Source organism: Xiphophorus maculatus, chromosome 1 (genome assembly GCF_002775205.1).
Source record: "Xiphophorus maculatus strain JP 163 A chromosome 1, X_maculatus-5.0-male, whole genome shotgun sequence".
NCBI lineage: Eukaryota > Metazoa > Chordata > Actinopteri > Cyprinodontiformes > Poeciliidae > Xiphophorus > Xiphophorus maculatus.
In genome coordinates, this window is record NC_036443.1 from 27073504 (window position 1) to 27093095 (window position 19592).

Sequence of the window (19592 nt, forward strand, 5' to 3'; positions counted from 1 at the left end):
AACCCAATTATTACATTTATTTTATAAGTTTTGACAATTTAATCATAACCATACTTAGACAAGACAGCTACTCAAAAAACAGTGTTGACGATCTGCTTTAATATGCATTTACTGGTTACTTTATTACTTACACATTCTTTTTAGGTTTAACAAGTGTCTGAATTATGTAACAGAGATTTTAGTTCATACTGATGTAAACATCACACATTATTTCAGATTTGTTGGCTACAAAAATATTACGCAAATTTTTTTTCACCACATTCTGAAGGTGTATGTTGGATTGTAGTGGCCATTGGAGTACAGTAAACTCTTTCTCATGTAAAAGAAACTTGTTTGAGATTATTTGAGCTATGTCATACTGAGCACTACAGTGTTGCAAATATACATTCAAAAATTGTTACACTGTGATTTATACATTTAACCCAAAGCAGATGAACTGTTGAATTAAAACAGGACATACATGCTTTTATATTGAATTTTGCAACTGAAATTGATTGTCTCACTTTGATTAATATGTGTGAATTATAGCCTTACTTTCTTGTCAAAAGTCTTTGAAATATACATCTTCAAGATAGGAATTTGCAAATTTTTCATCCCCAAAGATAATTTAGGGTTAACTGAGATATAATGATTCATACATGAAATGACTTCTAGGGGAAAAATTGAGTGAACTCATTTAGACCATTAGCTAACTATGCAGTTTATCTTTATCCAAAAACTATTGAAATAAAAAATGATGTTCTTTATTAAGTAAAACAAGATCTAATAAAAATGCATTATTTAGGAATATGTTAGAAATCTCTTAACAAATAAATTGTTACTTAATTGAGACCACCTAAATAATTCAGTTGTATTTATTTGACATTCAGAAAAGTAGTTCTACAGTTTATTGTAAGACAATAATATTTCATCAAAACAACCACAAAAGCAAGAAAGACTTTTATATGAAGCATGGGAGAAATGAATACATGAAAATCACTCAATGATTTACTATTATGTTATACTAAAAATTATTTATAGTACGATGCAGATAAGAAGGCAAAATTATGCGTTAGAAGTTTTGATGTTTAATCAGAATTCATGATATAGTTGATCCATGGCACATAGTTCCTCACTTTGGTGTAGACACCGGGGTAGTATGGATTTGCACAACTGATACCCCAGGAGACAATCCCCTCAAAGTTGCCATTGCAGACAAGTGGACCGCCGGAGTCTCCCTGTGGATAACCAAGCACAGGATGATTAGCTTATCTTACTTAGTCAGACCTGAAATAAAAGTGTTGTGTCAGAAACTGCATTTTTTGTCTTGTTCAGATGCTTTTCACGCTGTAGTGATGGATCCTAGTTCTGTTCAGGACTCTAGTGTTTTTCTGTATCATTGGAAGCTTTGTTTGTTTTCTTTTTTGGCAATAAAATCTTAACACCTGTTACAGACAGCACAGAAATATCTTTCTCTGAAAAACAAAACAAACTGGCACTTTTTACAGATAGCAAGAAAAAATATAAAAAACTGTTTCATATGTACAGCCATTGTTGAACAGAGAAGCCTTAGCATTTGTGGCAGTGGTAAACCAACTGTAGTGTTGCACAGAACAAGGGGAGCGGATGAGCATAGGAGTGATTGATAGCACTAAGACCCTCCTCCTGGCTCTGATTGGTTATTTCTGACTGAGAGATACTTGAGTGATGTATTTCTGCAGTTAGTGCTGGGAGAAGGCAGAGATACTTGATCTTTCCCCCCCACAGATTATCTGTCTTAAAATTGACTTTAAAGTGAACTGACATGTGAAACCCTAGTATACTATGCAGTAGGAAAAGTTGATCATAATGACATGTACTCTTGAAGAATAACTGTTCTTTTGTACCTGGCAGGAATCTTTGCCACCATATGGAGATCCAGCACATATCATGTTCTCAGTGATCCTGCCCCAGTAGTACCAGGAGCACATCGATATTTCTTTCACGTCCACAGCTCGGAGCACCGGAGACAGCACGTAACTATAAGGCTGTGTGACACCCCACCCACTCACAGTGCAAACATCCCCTCTTAATTGGGGGATATTTTCACCAGGCAGCTTCACTGGCTGGACGTAGGCGTTCAGCATTGCTGGCCTATCTAGCTGTAACACAAACCAGTGAAATGATGAGCAACTAGTCCTTGTCAATTCTGTTACATGGTATTTATTATTTCACCACCGCTCCCCTTCTGCAAACCTTAATAATCATGATGTCATTGTTGAATGTCTTGTAGTTGTAGTTGTGCACATATATTTTTGAGACACCGAAGATCTGTTCAAATCCCTCCGTTTCACGCAGGCTGTGTTCACTCAACACCACAATCATCAAGTGGCTCCTAGGAGTCAAAAACAACCAGACCCATTCAAACCCCCAAATCTATTGAAGGAGCAACACTTATCCAATTATCAGAATATCCAAATCTATTGCTGTTTTAAATAAGGTAAAGAAATTGCTAAACAGAAAGGCCTTGTATTTCTGTCAGACATATTGTGTGGAAGTCTGGGGTAGTAGTTGTAAAACATTTATAGATCTGATTTTTCATTTACAGTAGAGAGCTGTTAGAGTCAAAAGTGGAAGTGGACACAGATATTACATAAACCCAATATTCAAACAATTAAACATATTAAAACTTATTGAATTAAGTAGAATATCTTAAAATGTATGTACAAATCACATGTGAAAAATTTACCAAGCAATAATCAGAACAGATTTACAGAACAAATTTGTAAAAATTTGTTTTGAATACGGTATTAATATTGGAAGTGGTATTAAAAAAATTGTCAGTTTATCAAACAATATTGACAGTGAGATAAAAAGAACTAAATTAAAATTTGAAAATCATTATGATGAAGCAATGTGGCATTAAATAAGCTAATGTTTTGTTTTGTATTAGTCTTATTGTGTAATAGTCTTATGAGTCAAGAAGCTATTCCAGCTATTTTCTCTATTTATGTGAAAAGGGGCCAAGTTTAAACCTTTTCATTTATGTTCTCTTTAATGAACTATTTATTGAGTAAATGAAATAAAAAATAAAATGAAAATAAAACTGAGATTAAATGCAATTTAAATCAAACATCTCTTTGATTTCAGTTCTTACGGTCTCCAGCAGTGGGCAGCAGACACCACCCACTCTTTGTCCACCAGTGTTCCTCCACAATAGTGCTCCCCTTTCTCAGTCTGCAGGGAGGCCTGGTATTTGATCGAGTACGGTTGGACCTCCTGACCCCCGATGATCCTCGAATCAAGGGCTTCTGTTCACAGCAGTGAGCAGGAGGGTATTTAGGTTTTGCCACTTGTAACATTTAATAGAAAGAAAAGAAAAAGTTTGGTAGGTGTATGCAAATGTAATTCAATACTTGGACCAAATCTCAACCCATAACCTTAAGAAATTATGCTCTATCATAGGAGCAGCATAGGAGCAGGGATGGGCTCCTGTTCAGCCTATCAGGTGGCTGTTCACATATAGGCTTACTGACGCAGGAGACAGAGGCACAGCCATCATAATCATGTTTTGAACTGTGGAGAAAACCCTGGGAGATACTTAAAAAAACCAGCCTCACTTCCAACCTGACTTTCAACTCTAATGACACCAGATGGAAGAACAATGGACTTTTTATAAAAGCTCCACGTCTTCTTTTGCATATTTCAGTGATTTTTTTCATGCATACAGATCTGAATGCATGAAAATATTTCTAGAAAATATTGCCATATTTATTTGCCACTTTTTATAAAGTCTGACTGCCAAGATAAATTTTATATATGAAAATATATTTCATGTAGATGAGGAATAAAAAAAAACCCTGAAGTTGGTGTTCAAGCTATATATATTAGCTCATGTAACAGAATCTTGTGCTGGTGGGGCACCAAAACCGGGCCCACCCAGAACCAAGGGTCACATCCTTCTGAATGTGGTCCTGACTATTGGTCTTTACAAGGAAAGTTATTAGACCAGAACATGTTTAAGTGCACCACATGTGTGTGTGCATATGGTGCACACACGTATGAGCACCATACTTAGTTGAGCCCTGAATTACTTATACCCCAATTTGTGAATTTTTTTTTCTTTCATTTTTGTAAAGTGAGAGGGACATCTTTTAAAACCTAGTAGAACAATTTAAAGTTGGTGTCAGTTCTTAAAAAAAAAGCTCTCAAATTTACTTACATTTTCTCAAATATGCATTTCAAAACTTAATTATACCCTTCTCAATAATCCATTACAATAATCAAACTCTTCTTTTGCAAGTTTCCACTCGTATTTACATATTAGCTTTGGTAATGTCCAAGTCTTTAAAATGGGAAATCCTTCTTGACATCACCCTAACCTTTTGCTTTTTACAGTTGAAACTTTTGCCATTGCATGTTAAGAAGTAAGAAGAAATGTGTTGTTCAAATTAATAGATTACTTTGCACCTAAAAAGTAATCTTTTTAGGGTTTAACTGTAAACAAGATAACATGCAACACAATTATGTTTACACACAGGAATGTCCTCACCAGCTTAGGTGATGTATTCATTTAAAATGGTCAAAGATTTTAGTCGGGATTATATTTTAAAAATATAATAAAGAACTTACGTGAGTATACTTTTGAAGACAGAATAAACAGCACTGCTGCAATTTGTTGAGGAGACATCGTTGACGTTAAATAATCTGTAATAGAGAAGCATGTATTTTTGGAGATTTATTACAGTACATATTGGAGCATCTATTGTCATTTCAACATGATTAAACAAACATACAAAACAGTTTAACAGTTTGAATCTCATCTGACTCAAAATGACAGCTACATTCTTTGCAAATTTCCATAAATTAAATATGAACTGTAAATCAGTGTCAGATCAGAGATGATTAAGAGTTGAGTTTAATTGAATTATCTTCCGCTTACCGTAAGGTGAAAAGCTTGAACCCCTCTGTGCTTCTGGTGAGACCAATGTTCTCCTCCTGGCTTTTTAAGTGTAACTGTATCCCTATAAAAATCTTTTGTTAAATTTATCTTTCCATCGTTCTGTGTCCTCTGACAATCTCACGCTCTGACCTACTACATGACAAAGATAAGGTGTTCTGTTTTGTAGGCTCAAGTTTTTTAGTCCAGCAGTATTTAGGTTGGAAACGCCTCAATCTTTGGTGATCCCCCCAAGTTTACAGGCAGGATAAAATATTAAACTCTTGTTTATTGGAAGAAAATAACTAACATTTCCAATGGCTTTACTGGAAATGCACAAAATATGAATTTAAATGACTCCTGTCTGTGCAAAATCCTGTTTGGCAGTATGGGACAGCAGCTCATCACAATATGCCATTATTATTGTCTACTGTTATGTTTTAACTCTGGTTTTATAAATGTTATTGTAAATCAGCATTTGAATTTAAGTCAAAAAGACTTATCATTTATGCCAGTAACACTTTTGTACAAATTGTTGCTTGTTGAAAAAATACCACAAACATTGTGAACATTGTCAGTAAAAAAAAATTACATAAAACTACAGGCCTTTAGTTGAGTCAATGCATTGTGTTACATTTATTATTTTATTTCAAAATGTTCATACTGTTTCCACATTTTCTGACTTGGAAATATAGTTACCATTTTCTTTGCGGTTAAGATGTTTTGTCAGAAGAAAATGCTTATTTTTATGTTGATTTACTCTTTTTGCTTCAGTGAAACTGCTGTCACTTTTCTCATCCTCTGCCTGCACTAGGTGGTATGCTATCTGGTCCTAAACATGAGGAAATAAAGATTGTGTAAATCATCATATTTGTCATAAGTGTAAAATATGCAATTGTTTATGATAAGTTCCCTTTCTGAACGATGCATAAAAATCATTTATAGCTTTACATTACCACTAGTTATATTACTTTTACCGTGACATCACTGTCTTGTTTTTTCTCTTTTTCAAAATTAGTGATCTCCTAAACATCTGCTGTGCAAAGTGTCTGGACAGCTTTGCATTAAATTAAGTAACATTACTCTCAGGTCATTGCTGCAGTATTTACAAAGCATTCCCATAAATATACTAGGTTTCCTTCAAAAAAGAGATTTTGTCTCAAGGGACTTCCTGCTAAAAAAAAAAAAAAAAAAAAAAAGGATAAAAATAGAAGTGGTGACAACATCTGGTGGTGTCTGGTTGTGTCTCTAAGTTCTGACAGTGATTCCACGTAATTTTCTGAAACTGCATGTGCTACAGTTTCATCAAAGAAAGGCAATGCTGGGAAATTGCTTATTGATGTCCTTTGAAGTCTGTATCTTTGTATGCCATAGAAATGGAAGGCAGGTCCACAGTAATGGGATACTGGTGTGAGAACAACTTTGTTTAAGAACCTGTGCTACAGATAATGGAAAGGACACCTTCCTTTAAACTCTAAGCAATACACACAGGTGTTCTATATAAAATGCTTAGGTTACTTCTGTAAAATGCACTGAGTGACCTCTTTTGGTTCTTGTATCAGGTAATACTAGAATTACACGTGTAAATAATCTATATAACTTGTTTGACTCATTTTTTGTTAAAATTGAAACCAATTTCTTACAGATTAATAACAGTATCATGCCATCTGCCAAGTCACTGTATAGAGATTAAATAGATTCTTCAGTGATTTGATCTTGACTATAGACTCCATTTTATTATGTTTATTTTTTTGCCATATTTTAGCTTTCTTCTGTTCAAACAGGCATTTAGCTTCAGGAAGAGCTCATGACACCACAACAAGCAAAATAACTCAAAGAAAAATAAAAACTAAATGTACCTAATTTAAAGTAGCAGGAATTAAATGGGAGAAAACTGGAATTAAACTAAAAGACAGCCTGACCAATAAGTTATATTTTGGGTTAGCGGCACCCATGTAATACTACATGGTTATTAACAATGGACAAGTGTTTTATTGGCCTTCTTCCTAATTATTTATGTGCTGTCATTTAGAGAACAGACTGCAGTTATGCCTTATGTAAGGACAGTTTGTATCTCTATGTTCCTCGTGTGCGAACTGAAAAGAGAAAGAAAGCTTTTAGCTTTTGTGCCCCATCTGCTTGGAAAGCCTTGCAAGTTGAACTAAAACTGTCAGAACTGATTTCACTGAACACTTTTCAAAAAATGTAAAAACAAACAAAAACGAATATCATGTCTACAGTGCATGTGTTTCACATCTTCAGTTGCCACCATGTTTTTATTTAGTTACTGTCTTTCATTGTCAGATTGTTGCCATAAATATATAGTTCTAATATCTACTTTAGTCATTTCTGTTTAGTGTCTCATTTATCATGACATGTGCTGCTGCCTTTCTTAGCCAGGTCATCTTTTAAAAGAGGTTTTAATATTAATGGGTTTCTTATGTGGTCTAACAAAGGTTTGATAAAAAATAAAAATAAAAATAAGCACCCAATCACAGGTTTCCCTCAAACCCCACCCCAAAAAACTAAACCCCCACAGTGGGGATGTTATACCCAGAAACAGAAGGAAAGGTTGCTGGATGTCTTTGTCTTTTAATCTCAGATTTTTGAAAGACAAGAGATGAACAGAAACAATTACGACATGATTTGATTGCACATATTTGGAATTAATTGGATCCATTTTACTTGTTAGGTGCTTTGATATCACTTTGACTGTAAATTTGTTCATCACAAACAAATTGAATTGATTTGGAGGCACCCTGGTGCAGTAATGGCAGCCCCTGAACTGAGGAGAGGTTCATGTGGAGAAAAAAAGAGAGTTCTGCTTCCAGGGGGATGACAGACACCTCAGCTGCAGCTCTCAGCACAAGCGAAGGCAGCTCGGAGGGCTATTACCCATCTGAGGTCAGGAACTCCTCAGAGGGACGGCAGATGAGATGAAACCTGCTCCATTTTTAATGACGGCCGTCTCCAGACATGCTGCCTTGACCCGGCCTGATCCAACAGCTTTTAGCTGCCAAGACCCTTATTGTAATCCTTCCTGGGGAAATCAGTGAGAGGAGCCTGGACAGTGATGAACAGCAACAGAGAGCCTTCCTCTTTCTCCTCTCATTTAACAAGACAGCAGCACATTTGATCCGTATTACAAGCTTCAGCCACCTTTGGACACAGTATATCAAACTCCGGCCATATAACATCAGAGAGGTTGATAAATGACACATTAAAGTTAACAAATAGCTGCGACTTTCAGGCTTATGGTCCCTGTGGAACATTTTACATGAGAGGAAAAATAACCAGCAGTAGGGGTGTACAACAACAAACATCTATGGCGTGATTAGGTCATGGAAGCAGTGAGACCAAAGACCAATGTTAAGGACATTTCAATTATATATTGGCCAGAGAAGGACGTGACCATGGAAACGGAAATAGAAACTATTGGAAACCTGAGAGTACAGGTGAGATGCCTTCCCCTTAAATTAGACAGGTATCACACAGGTTAAGCCTCTTGCTGCGGGAAGACTGCTCTTTCTTTTGTGTCATCATGAACGTGGCATCTTTATTGCTCTGTATATTGCTGAAAGTCCTGGCTGTCCACTGTAAGTACACTTCTTTTAATAAATTAAAATCAAATGGCTTTAAGTGACATTAGATTAGGAGGAAAGAGAGGTTGCTGCAACGTAACAGGCTGAGTTTATCCAACATAATCATGTTCTTGAAATGAGTGTGCATGGATGTGTACCTAATGTATTATTGGTGTCCCTGATGAATTTTTGAAAGCATCCCTTTTTAGCACATTTTGAGATTAGCAGCTTTGATGCTCCACTGAGAGCAAAAATGTGACTCAAAGGCTTTTACATCAGAATACGATTGAGCATCTTATCACAAGCAAAGTGATAACACAGCAGAAAATCGAGGTTAGAGATTTTTTCTTGAAATACAAAAGTTTGAGAGATTTCAGAAAAGGCAATTAGAAATGTTACTTTGTTGAATATGTTTTTAAAAAAAAATTAATGAATGTGAAACTTTATATTATGAGTGGTAATGATCTGTGATGAGGCATGTTTAAAGGTTATGAAGTAACAAAATATGTCCTTTTTTAAATTACATATTGACATATTTAAATGACAAAGATATTTCCAAAAAGAAAAGGTGAGAGAAAGTGAGCTTGTTCACAAAAATAACTTGAAACCTATGCAACAATAGGCAAGAGCTCATAACAACAATAACAAAGGAGTAATTGAGGCTGGCGCCTTGATTTGTGCCAAGAAAATTTGTCACAATCCTAAAAAATACCTGGGAAGCACGATAAGGAACTAGAGCCGGCGTAAAATGGAATATCTCTGGGTTTTAACCTACAAAGTGAAAGAAGTTGTTAAAACTGCTACGTTCTCCTATTTAGCTGGTATTAAAACATCAATATTCTTCTTGTTCACTGGTGGTCTTTCTAAAAGCAAATACCAAAGGTAAGGTTCCAAGGTCTTATATAATGCTCTCTAACTTCTAGTCTGTACTTCATGCACTGTATGAGGTCTCCATGTTGGTCTCAACATGCAGCAGAGCTGCTAATAATAGCTTCTGATCAATTGCTCTCAGTCGCTGTGAGCTACAGCTCTGGGTTTGTTCATTAACTCTAAGAATTAAGAAGGAGATTACTCCACCACATTGTGGATGGATGGATAGAAATCTTTTTAAATAAATTTACTTAAATAAATGTAATGGCATATTTTTGTTCATTTTGGACAAATAATTGAGAATCTCTTGTTAAATTGTGAACCAAATAAAACCCCAAGCTGCATCTTACATCTTGTAATTTTTGAGGCATGAACTCAGGATTAAAATGTCGTGATTTAAAATAAATACAATGATAGATTAGCTGTGGCAAATGGAGTTTTGAGATCCGTTGCTCTTTTGCAGAAATGCAGGACCATATATGCAACTGTGATTGTTTCAAATTTTCTATGCTAAATATATAAAATATCTAAATTTTTCCCACCAGTTTGTATTGGTCACTGAGCACAACTGTGAGCAGATTCTAGTTTGGGGTTAGAAAATGTTTACTGTGTTGGTAATGTCAGTGTGTTCACTTAAATTACAGTCAGAGTATCTGGCTGCTCTGATTATAGATACTCTACTGTATATTATCTATGATTGTGTAATCGTAGATCAGTTGGAAGCAACTTTATCTCATATTGTTTTCCATTTGGGTCAATGTTGGGTTTGCTTGGTAATTGCTGTGTAACCAGGCTAACTTCTATTACCAGTACAAACCAGTAACTATGTTTCTCTCAGATTTACATAAATCTATTTTAACTGAAACCAAATAATCAACTCCTGGACTTATATGTCATGTCTTTGTGTTGTTCTGCCACCTAAAATCCAAATAATACGTCGGTGTTTCTGGTTATAATGTGACAAAATGTGAATTTTCACAAGGCACTGATAGGAGCTGGAGTACAAGTTGTGTCTTTGGCTTACTCAAAACAAACACCAGATAATGATGCTGAGATTCATCCTTGCTGGGAATCAATGCAGCTCCGGGATGAGATCGTTCTTCATCGATCTGCTGAGCGAAAGGAATCTGCACGGCGAAGATTTGTGTGTTTTCTGTGGCAAATGAAAGCACAACTGTGTCAGCTCTGTGTTTCTTTCCTGTCAGAGTTAATTCTCTTCTGTACCTCTCTGTGTGTCACAGGTCAGGGCTTTGCACAGGAACGCATAGTGGGAGGCTATGCGCCGGTTCCTCATTCCATCAGGTACATTGTATCATTACAGACGACGAACCGCCAGCACTTCTGCGGGGGCTTCCTGATTAACAGATTCTGGGTAGTCACAGCAGCACACTGTAACATTGGGTGAGCTGGTTTTCTTCTTCTGGTTTGCTTCAGCAGAGAATAGATGTTGCATAACCTTCTGCAAAAGCACAAACTCAATAAAAAATGTTAAATAAAGCCCAGGTTACAGTCTAGCTTCAGGGTCTGGCTTCAGGTTGTTTTTTTAAGGAAGTCATAGTAAACAGAGAAGTCTTGTGGCACAAAACGTTCTTGGCTTTACTTTCTTGGATCCAGGAATCTCCAGCCATGTCAGATGCTAAGTTCTATTAATGCCAGGGCTGAAATAAAGCAAATGAAAAATAACACCCGTCACACAATGGAGCGCTCTGCTTCTGCAACCTGACACATGCACGACAGTGGCGTCAAGGCTCACAGACAACACACTTGTATATGGATTACAAGCAAATAAATGTGCCTCCAAGGAGGCAATCAATTCACACAGTGTTTGGCATTTAATCCATTTAATGTTATGTCAGCTAAGTGATACTTTGTACAGTACCTATTGTTAAATGACAATCAGTGAGCGGATGTAAGTGTTGTCGGGTTCCCCGATATCTGTGTTGCCTTCTTCCCTTTTAGTTAACAAAGAGTGGAGTTTCACCAAAAACTGTGACTGTTTTAGAATTTTTTTTCTCTTAGCCATAATAAGAAAACATCAGAAAACGTGGTAAGAAAACATCAGAGGTCCGATTTCAGCTCCAGACACCTAAGAAAAACAAAAGACAGACACTTTCTCCACATTTTTTCGTATGTATTTATCCCAAAATAGATCTACTGTATTACGTTGTCTTGAAAAAGTATTTACGCCACTTGAACCTTGTCAGATTTTGTCACATTAGTACCACGAATTTAAATGTATTTTACTAGGATTTCATGAGACTACAACAAAGTATTGCATAATTATGAAGCCAAACAAACAAACAAAAAAATGCTTAATTTAAAATGTTTTTTATTTCTTTATTTTTTACAAGAAGCATTTTTCAAATGTGATACTAGTTTGTATTAAACCTCCTGACTTAATGCTATGTAGAAATAAATTTAACAATAATGATTGCCAGTCTAATGGAAGTCCAAGTCTTTTGGAGTTTTTTTTTTTTGGGGCAAATATGGAGACTGACATTTGTGCCCAGGCTCAGACTGGTACAGAAGGACATGGGAAAAATAATTAATGGTATCACTTACAATCCCACAAAATACACCAAGATTTGTAGTTGTAATGTGAAAGAATATGAAACAGTGAAGAGTATAACTATGTCTCTTTACACTGTCTGGTGTGCCATCTTGTGATGTGACTTAAAAAACAGATGAAGAGTACCTGACCTGGTTCAGGTCAGCCTGCAGTATTCCCAGCAGCTTTCTACCGTCTCTGCAGACAGCTCAATCATTCTGTAATGGGCATTTATAACATTTTCTGAGCTTAGTTTGACCCTTTCTCCATCAGCCAGGTGTGGCATTCAACAGACCTGTGAGGGGAAAATCATTTTCTGGTTCATTTTTGTATCTAGGATGCCAGTGTGAGGTCAATAGGTTTGAGTGGTGTAACATTGTGCAGTGAGTTAGTAAAGCTTGAAGAAAGAAAAATATGTTTTCTTTATGAAACAAATCAAAGAAAGTACAAGTAGTTGGTTTTTCAGGCTTCAGTTTACATGAGAATGTGTGCCCAAAATCTAACACAGCAGAAACCATCAGAAATCATTGCCCCCTGCAAAACCATCGACATGAAGTGTTTGTTCTACCTGTACTATACAATTTGGTCAAACATTCCCTCTACAGTCATTCATATACAACTTTGAAAATGTTGCTATGTCATATTTTTTGATGAAGAGACTTTCTCCTGACAATCCTTCCACATTAGCAGTAGTTTTCTTTTTTTTGTAGAGGTCAATATTTATGGTCAAATATTTTTTAATGTTTTCCATTTTTAAGCAATCTTTGTCACTGTATACTGACGGGCTTCAAATTGTTTGGAAATAGCCTTATAAGCTATCTTAGATTGATGTGCATCAATGATGCGATATGTTTTTTTCTTCCTTTTCTCCTGACATTGTTTTAATACTGGCCTAATTACACTGCCTTATTAATTTATAACACCTGCCCGTTTCTTTCCAAGCTAAATTAAACTGAATCATCAGACGTGTATGAAATGATTTTACTCAAAGCGTTTCCATTTCTCTTTTATTTTTTTGCTATAAATTATGACAGTCTGGAATTTGATGTGTGTTCTTGTACACCTGAAGTTTGATTTAAACAATTTCAGGACTTGATGAAGACAAGATTATTTTTATTATAGCCTTAATTTGAAAAAACAACATCTTTTTACCATAATTGTAACAGGAACTATAGTATTTGGGCGCACCTTTTTAAGATATGCATGAACAACTCCTGGCATTAATGCAGTATACCTTGTTTTGCCTACAGGGTAAGCAAAATGGTGGTAGTAGCAGGAGACTACTCTTTGTCCATTTATGAAGGCACAGAGCAGGAAGTGTTTCCCGACTTTTTGGTGACCCACCCTGAGTACAATAGGACGACAAACAACAGTGACATCATGCTCATTAAGGTACAGAATGCAAATTATCTGGCAGAATCTTTTCCTGAATTCATCTGATCACAAAAAAAAACACTCTCTACTCTGTTTCTAGCTAAGGGCACCCATCAACCTGAACAACTACGTGTCCATTGTTCTGCTGCCCAGGCAAGATGCCTCCATAGCGGAGGGCGAAATGTGTCGAGTGTCGGGTTGGGGATACACCAGCCCCACTGGGGGCCAGCTTCCAGCCACCCTTCGGACTGTCACACTTCCTATTGTGTCTACAGAGAAATGTAACAGCACTGAGTCGTTTAATGGCCGCATCACTGACAGAATGCTTTGTGCCGGCTACAACATTGGTGGTAAAGACGCCTGTCAGGTAAGAGCTCTTCTGTTATTTTATTCAGTGTATAAATAAAGTATTCTTGATTTAAATGGCCACATTTTACAGAGACAGACTTGTATTTATGCTGTTGATATAGTGTCTAGTGAGTCATTTTTTTGTTAGTATGACTATATTGTTACCCTTCTTTCAGTTTTCTTGTACAAGCAATCAAACTTTTATTAAAAGATCTCAAAAAGCCCTTTGTAAAAAGCCCAAAAATATCTTTGTAATACAAAAATGTCCACATCATCACAGATCCACCACCACACTTACCAGTAAGCATTTAGCTCACCTTCATCCCTTGTTTCATAGAAGACCCACATGAACTGTTTATATTGCCAAAAAATTCAATATTAGTCTCATCCAGTTGAAGTCTCAATGACTTTCTCTAGGCTTGTATTATGTTTGTATAACAGGAAGGACATTTTTCTGGCATTTTTTTCAAAAAACTAGTTTACATGTATAATAAATGATGGTTAGTATGGAGAAATTATTCTCAAACAGGAATATTTGGATCACTTTCCCCCTTTCCTAACCACTGTCTTCACTATCCATTGTGCTAAAGCTCTGGTACACATCCTCTGGTACCTTCCCGACTTATAAAGATGAACACACATCTGCCTTACAGAAAGGGGATGTTCTCTTGTACTTCTTTTTTTGAAGAATGGCTAAGTTAAATTGAACTATGTAGCACATGAAATTTATTTCATATTGACAAAAACCAAATGTATACTACCAATTAAACGTTCGTATTCAAAAATTATGTTACACTTATTTTATAGAAATTGATAGGGGTGCTAATATTTGTGGCAGCAGTTATTTTGTAACAATAAAAAGACATCTTAATATTGGATTATGTCAACAGAGCCACCAGTAAATGTGGAGGTCTCTGTGTGGTCATATTTCTGGTTGGTCAGTCAAACACGTTTCTAATTTATTTTGGACGTTGTTCAAAAAGAGACTGTTTAATACACAGTAAGTGTTTTTACTGTTTTCCCAGTCAGTAAAATTCAGTTTTGTCCAATAAAGGATACATGGGGGAAATCAAGTTCCATTTACAAACTACATAGGCTGGTGTTATTGCTCTGAGCAGTCCTGATGAAAAAGACACAATCAATGCTGTCTTTGTACTGCTCTTGTTCCTCTAAAAGTGTCCAAAAATAAATAAGTAAATATGTTTTCTTCCGGAAAATTGTTAAATAGTAAATTGTAAATAGTTACTTTAGGAGAGAGAAATGTTTAAACATAGAAAAACGGGCACAAGTTTCCAAGTTTATGATCTAAAGAGAGAATAGCGAATTATTGGCAGTAACAGCTCAGCCAATGCCCCCGCAAAGAAGGTGACGGAAATGAGTCAGATATAACCTGTATGAAAAGAAAAAATCACAGAGAGAACATAATGTTAGTGGCAAAAAATAACAGCAGATAATGACTGACTATAAGTTTTATCAAAAAGGAAAGTTTTAAACCTGGTCTTTTGAAGTAGACAATGTGTCTGGCTTATTGACTAAAACTTGGAGCTGGATCCACTGGACAGAAGCCTGATAACTAAAGTTTCTTCCTCCCACTGTAGTTTTAAAAATTAAAGGAGCCACCAGTAAACCTGCAATTTGAAAGCAAAGAGTTCAGTTGGGAACATGTGAAACAATCAAATCTCTACTATATAATGCAGCTTAATTATCAACGAATTTATGTAAAAGAAGGTGAATTTTAAATTATCTTCTAGATTTAACAAGGAGCTGATGAAGATCAAGGTGGATAAATGTTATTTTTCCTTTAAATTAAACAGAAATCAAAATATGCTACTAAAATATAACGCCGGATGGTCTTTTATGCTGTTCTTTTAGGGAGACTCAGGTGGCCCACTTGTCTGTAACGGGCGGGCCTATGGAGTGGTGTCGTGGGGAAAAGGATGTGCTGACGCTGAATTTCCTGGAGTCTACACTGCCGTGTCCAAGTTCCGCCGCTGGATAGACAACACCATATTTAGCTACTACAGCAGATGTAAGAAGAATTAGAGCTCAGTGTTAACTCATTGGAGACATAAATTCACTGCTGCCTTCTTTGATCTAATTTTACATGCACTATATCAGGTGAACACTGGGGGATATGTTCAGAGATGGTTCCATATTCTAGGAAACGGTCATGCTGGCCTTCGGGCTGAGAGCTAGTTTTCTTACACTAGACAGCCATAATATTATGAAAAATGCAAGGTAAAAAAAAGTAATCATTTTAATAATGTTGGAACAAGAACATTGAGATTCATTGAAACTTGCCAGCCCCAATACAAAAGAAACTGGTTACACAAAACTTCTTGAGCTTCCTAAAAGCTACAATTTAAGGTACCCAAAACACATAAAATGCTAATCCTAAGTAAGTGCACTACTACACTATACTAGTAGCAGTACTAGTAGTTCAAGTATCTCAGTATTAGAACCATGGTTTTAGAAATTCAACCTCATAATCTACAGAATTTCTACTTGTTTATCTTAAATCAACACTAAGTAGGACCTGACTGATTGTTATGGCTGATTAATGTTAAATATAAACTCACCAGCCACTTTATTCAGTACACTTGCTCAATTGCCTAGGGAATTATCCAATCAGATGAAAGCATCTCAATGCAACAAGGTGCCTGGACGTGCTGAAGATGACTTGCAGAATTTTAAAGTGAGCATCAGCATAAGGAAGAAAGAGCATAAATGAGTAATTTAGAACCTGGTCATCTCCTTGGATTTTTGCACAAAAAACATGTCACCATTTACACAGAATAGTCAGAGAATATCTGATATCTGGATTGTAAATGCCATGTTGATGTCAAAGGAGAATGATAGATTGGTTCGAGATAATAGAATGGCAACTTTTGGTTTAATTACGCTTTGTTAGCACCAAAGGATTCAGAACTCTATTTCTGAATACACAACACATGAAAACTTAGAAGAGATCGGATTCAGGAAACCAAAACCTCAGTGTCACCTTTGTTAGCAAGGAACAGGAAACTGTTGCTGTAATTTGCATAGGAAAATGTCAGATTGGAAAATGTTGCCTAGTCTGTTGACACTGAAGTTTAGTAGCAACTTTTGAGACGGTCGGGTCAGAGTTCTGTTGCATCCATACCAAGAAGAGTAAAAGTGGTTATGATGGCAAAAGAGAAAGTTGTACCGTGTAAAGCAACAGCCAGTAAATCTAAAGATCTACCAAGTTCACAAGGCAATGTTTGGGAAACCTCCAAGGACATTTAGTTAATTTTCAATTCCCACCCTAATTTAGCATTCAAGGAACAATCCTTGTTGTTTCATAACCCAGAACAAAAACATTAACCCCTAGAGGATGTTCCCTGAAGTTTTCTGTAGGTTTTGCTTTGTGTAACCTTAGAAGAACCTTTAGAGAGCTTAGCTTTTAATAGGGGAGTGTTTCCTGGTTACCTAGTAGTGTAAAAGGTATTGTCAGCAAAATACTTGACAATACGCTCAAACATGAAGCATAAATCTCAGAAGTTACTGTCTAAGCTTAGATATACTAAACTAAACTAAGATAAACTAATCTAATCTAATCTCAACCGAGCTAAGCTAAGCTAACTAAACAGACAAGTAACAATTTTCAAGTTTTCCATATGTTGGACCAGTTTCTTTGACTTTATAGCCAGTCAAGTTCTCTGTTAATAAGATCAGCACAAACATCTTCAACCTCTAAACATGTGATAGCCACAATTTCACATCAGGTAAAAGGTGCCATACTATCATTCACCAGCTTTATGTGGACTGTTTGAAAGGCTAAAGACAAAGGTACATTTACACGCGTCAAATAAATGCACTTATAAAGAAGAGAATGAAATTATGAACATCCATCTCTCTGAAGATGAATATGAATATGAAATGGAATGGATATCTCTAAAGATGGATATGCTAAAGTTGCTAATCGATTCATTAACATTATTTTTATGAGCAACAAAGCGATATTTGTCTGATTCATGGCGGAATAATAAGCCCTCTGTTAAATTTTTAAGAGATCTTGATAACTTGACAAACGATTGTTATGAATAATTTCCTGCAAGCATTGAGTTTGTTACTGTTTCCCAACTCATCTTTAAGGGGTGTGCAGTTTGCGTGTGCAATTTCCAACGGGTTTTTATTTTTTTTTTACATATCCCTGGACAGTGACCTCAAAGTTTAGAAAAGGGTTGGTTTGTATTACATTTTACTACAAATATACATTACAAATGGATATATGAATTGTAAAAATAATTAACACTACTATTTGTAGTGTATGGTGTCTGTTTTTAATGTGCATGTACAACCATGGTAAAAAGGAAATACATCCTCAAGTTCTAGGGTTTTGTCTATACCTGACACAAAAAAAATCTGACAATTTAAACCGGTAGATTATTTTGTTGTTGTAACAATGCCTATTGGCATTATACAGTCTGCGTTTCAACAGTTATACCTCTCCATATGCATATGGGTAGGTTTAATTGAGTTTACAAATAATCTTTGGTAAAATCCCTAGAACAGACAAAGAGTGTATTTTTCCTTTTATCCTCACTATGTGTTGGAAAAACAAACTTTTTTGACAAGCCTGAACTGTTACCTGGAGTACTTGGTGATTTATTTATGGAGTAGCAGCTGAGATATCCTATAAATATGTAGAAGGCACCATGGAGACAGAGTAGTGAACAAATTCAGGGAACTTTAGTAAAAAAAAATGTTTCATATATATGAACACATAGAATAACTGTATTGTTTTCTTGTTTTATACACGTAAATAAATTACTCATTCTGCTTTACTCACCCTGCTCTGATTTCTTAATGTGATGTTAAAAAGCTTTGTCATCAATTTTTGTTTTGTGACCTTTAAGCAACGATGTCACAGGTTGTTTTGATGAAATAGACTCAGTTGCCATCGTTAGACAATTCAAATATATAAGGAATGAGGAAAATTAATAAGTCATATGATGACTATTTCAAAACTTTGACAAATTTGTTTCATCTATAGTGAGCCATTTGATGGCTTGTCATTGGTTTTCCTTGAACGCTTACAGTATAAATGATCAAAAAACTGGAACACAATCATTAAATATGCATGGCGCCAGTCGTCCCTCAGAGCAATCTGTGTAATGGCTTCCAAGAGTCGTTTGACTCTTTCTGCCTCCTCATTTCCCTTGCGAAGCAGCAGCCACAGTCAGCTGGGATTCCTGTAAAACACGAGCGGTCATAAAGCCGACTCAAATCAGTACACACTGCATCGCACCTGATAGGTGTTGGCCGCCACAACAGAATGAATAGTTGATGGCCTACTTCGGTGAGAGCTCTGGTTTCACTGCTTGGCCCGGTTTGCTCTGTTTTAATGGGTGTGTCAGCAGCCAAGCTAATTGATGGATTTCAAATTCTTTTATGTCTCTGATTTTACAGTTTTGGTTACATGAGAACTGAATCCTTTTGTTCTGGCATGAGAAAGTGTTTCCACAAGGTCTTACTCTATGTCCCCTGACATGATTCATCCTAAGCCCTCTATACGCTTGCAGGGCCACAAAAGGAGATAAACCTTTTTGTGCTGCATGGAAACGTATTGATTGACGAAAACAGATCGTGACTATTACATGAATAGCTTCTCTCAAAGGACAGGGCTTTGTGGCAGCTAAGAAAACAAAACATAATTTCACAGTATTAATGGCTTCTTTTCTCTGAACTTCCCTGAGTTCTGCTAAGTGTTCATCTAAAGAACAATGTTTTCTTTCATGTCTGACATTTAAACGGCTCAGATTACCCATTTCTATACTCTACAGGTGTCTTTTGTAAAGTATACCACTTGAAAAGCATTTCCAGACATTAAATATTCTCCAGACAATTAATATTTTTTACAATACCAATACAGTTAAGCAACAAAAGAAATAAAACAAATGGTTTGAATTTAACAATGGCATTTTTGAAGGACCACTTTATTAGAAATTCC

The 19592-nt window shown here is 36.0% G+C and overlaps 2 protein-coding genes across 2 annotated transcripts; one reads left to right on the forward strand and one right to left on the reverse strand.

Annotated features, from left to right (window-relative positions):
- Nucleotides 1-56: 56 nt before the first annotated feature.
- Nucleotides 57-5036, reverse strand: LOC102224561 (trypsin-3-like). Its single transcript, XM_005798968.2, has 6 exons — nucleotides 4901-5036; nucleotides 4591-4665; nucleotides 3116-3269; nucleotides 2215-2353; nucleotides 1866-2120; nucleotides 57-1217 (listed from the first exon to the last, which is right to left on the reverse strand). The coding sequence occupies exons 2-6, from the start codon at nucleotides 4646-4648 to the stop codon at nucleotides 1068-1070; spliced, it is 756 nt and encodes a 251-aa protein (XP_005799025.1). The 5' UTR covers nucleotides 4649-4665; nucleotides 4901-5036; the 3' UTR covers nucleotides 57-1067.
- A 3379-nt stretch (nucleotides 5037-8415) lies between these two features.
- Nucleotides 8416-18426, forward strand: LOC102224820 (trypsin-3-like). Its single transcript, XM_014468737.2, has 5 exons — nucleotides 8416-8493; nucleotides 10590-10749; nucleotides 13147-13288; nucleotides 13371-13637; nucleotides 15491-18426. Exons 1-5 carry the CDS (start codon nucleotides 8439-8441, stop codon nucleotides 15659-15661), a joined length of 795 nt encoding a protein of 264 aa, XP_014324223.1. The 5' UTR covers nucleotides 8416-8438; the 3' UTR covers nucleotides 15662-18426.
- The last annotated feature ends 1166 nt before the right edge of the window (nucleotides 18427-19592 follow it).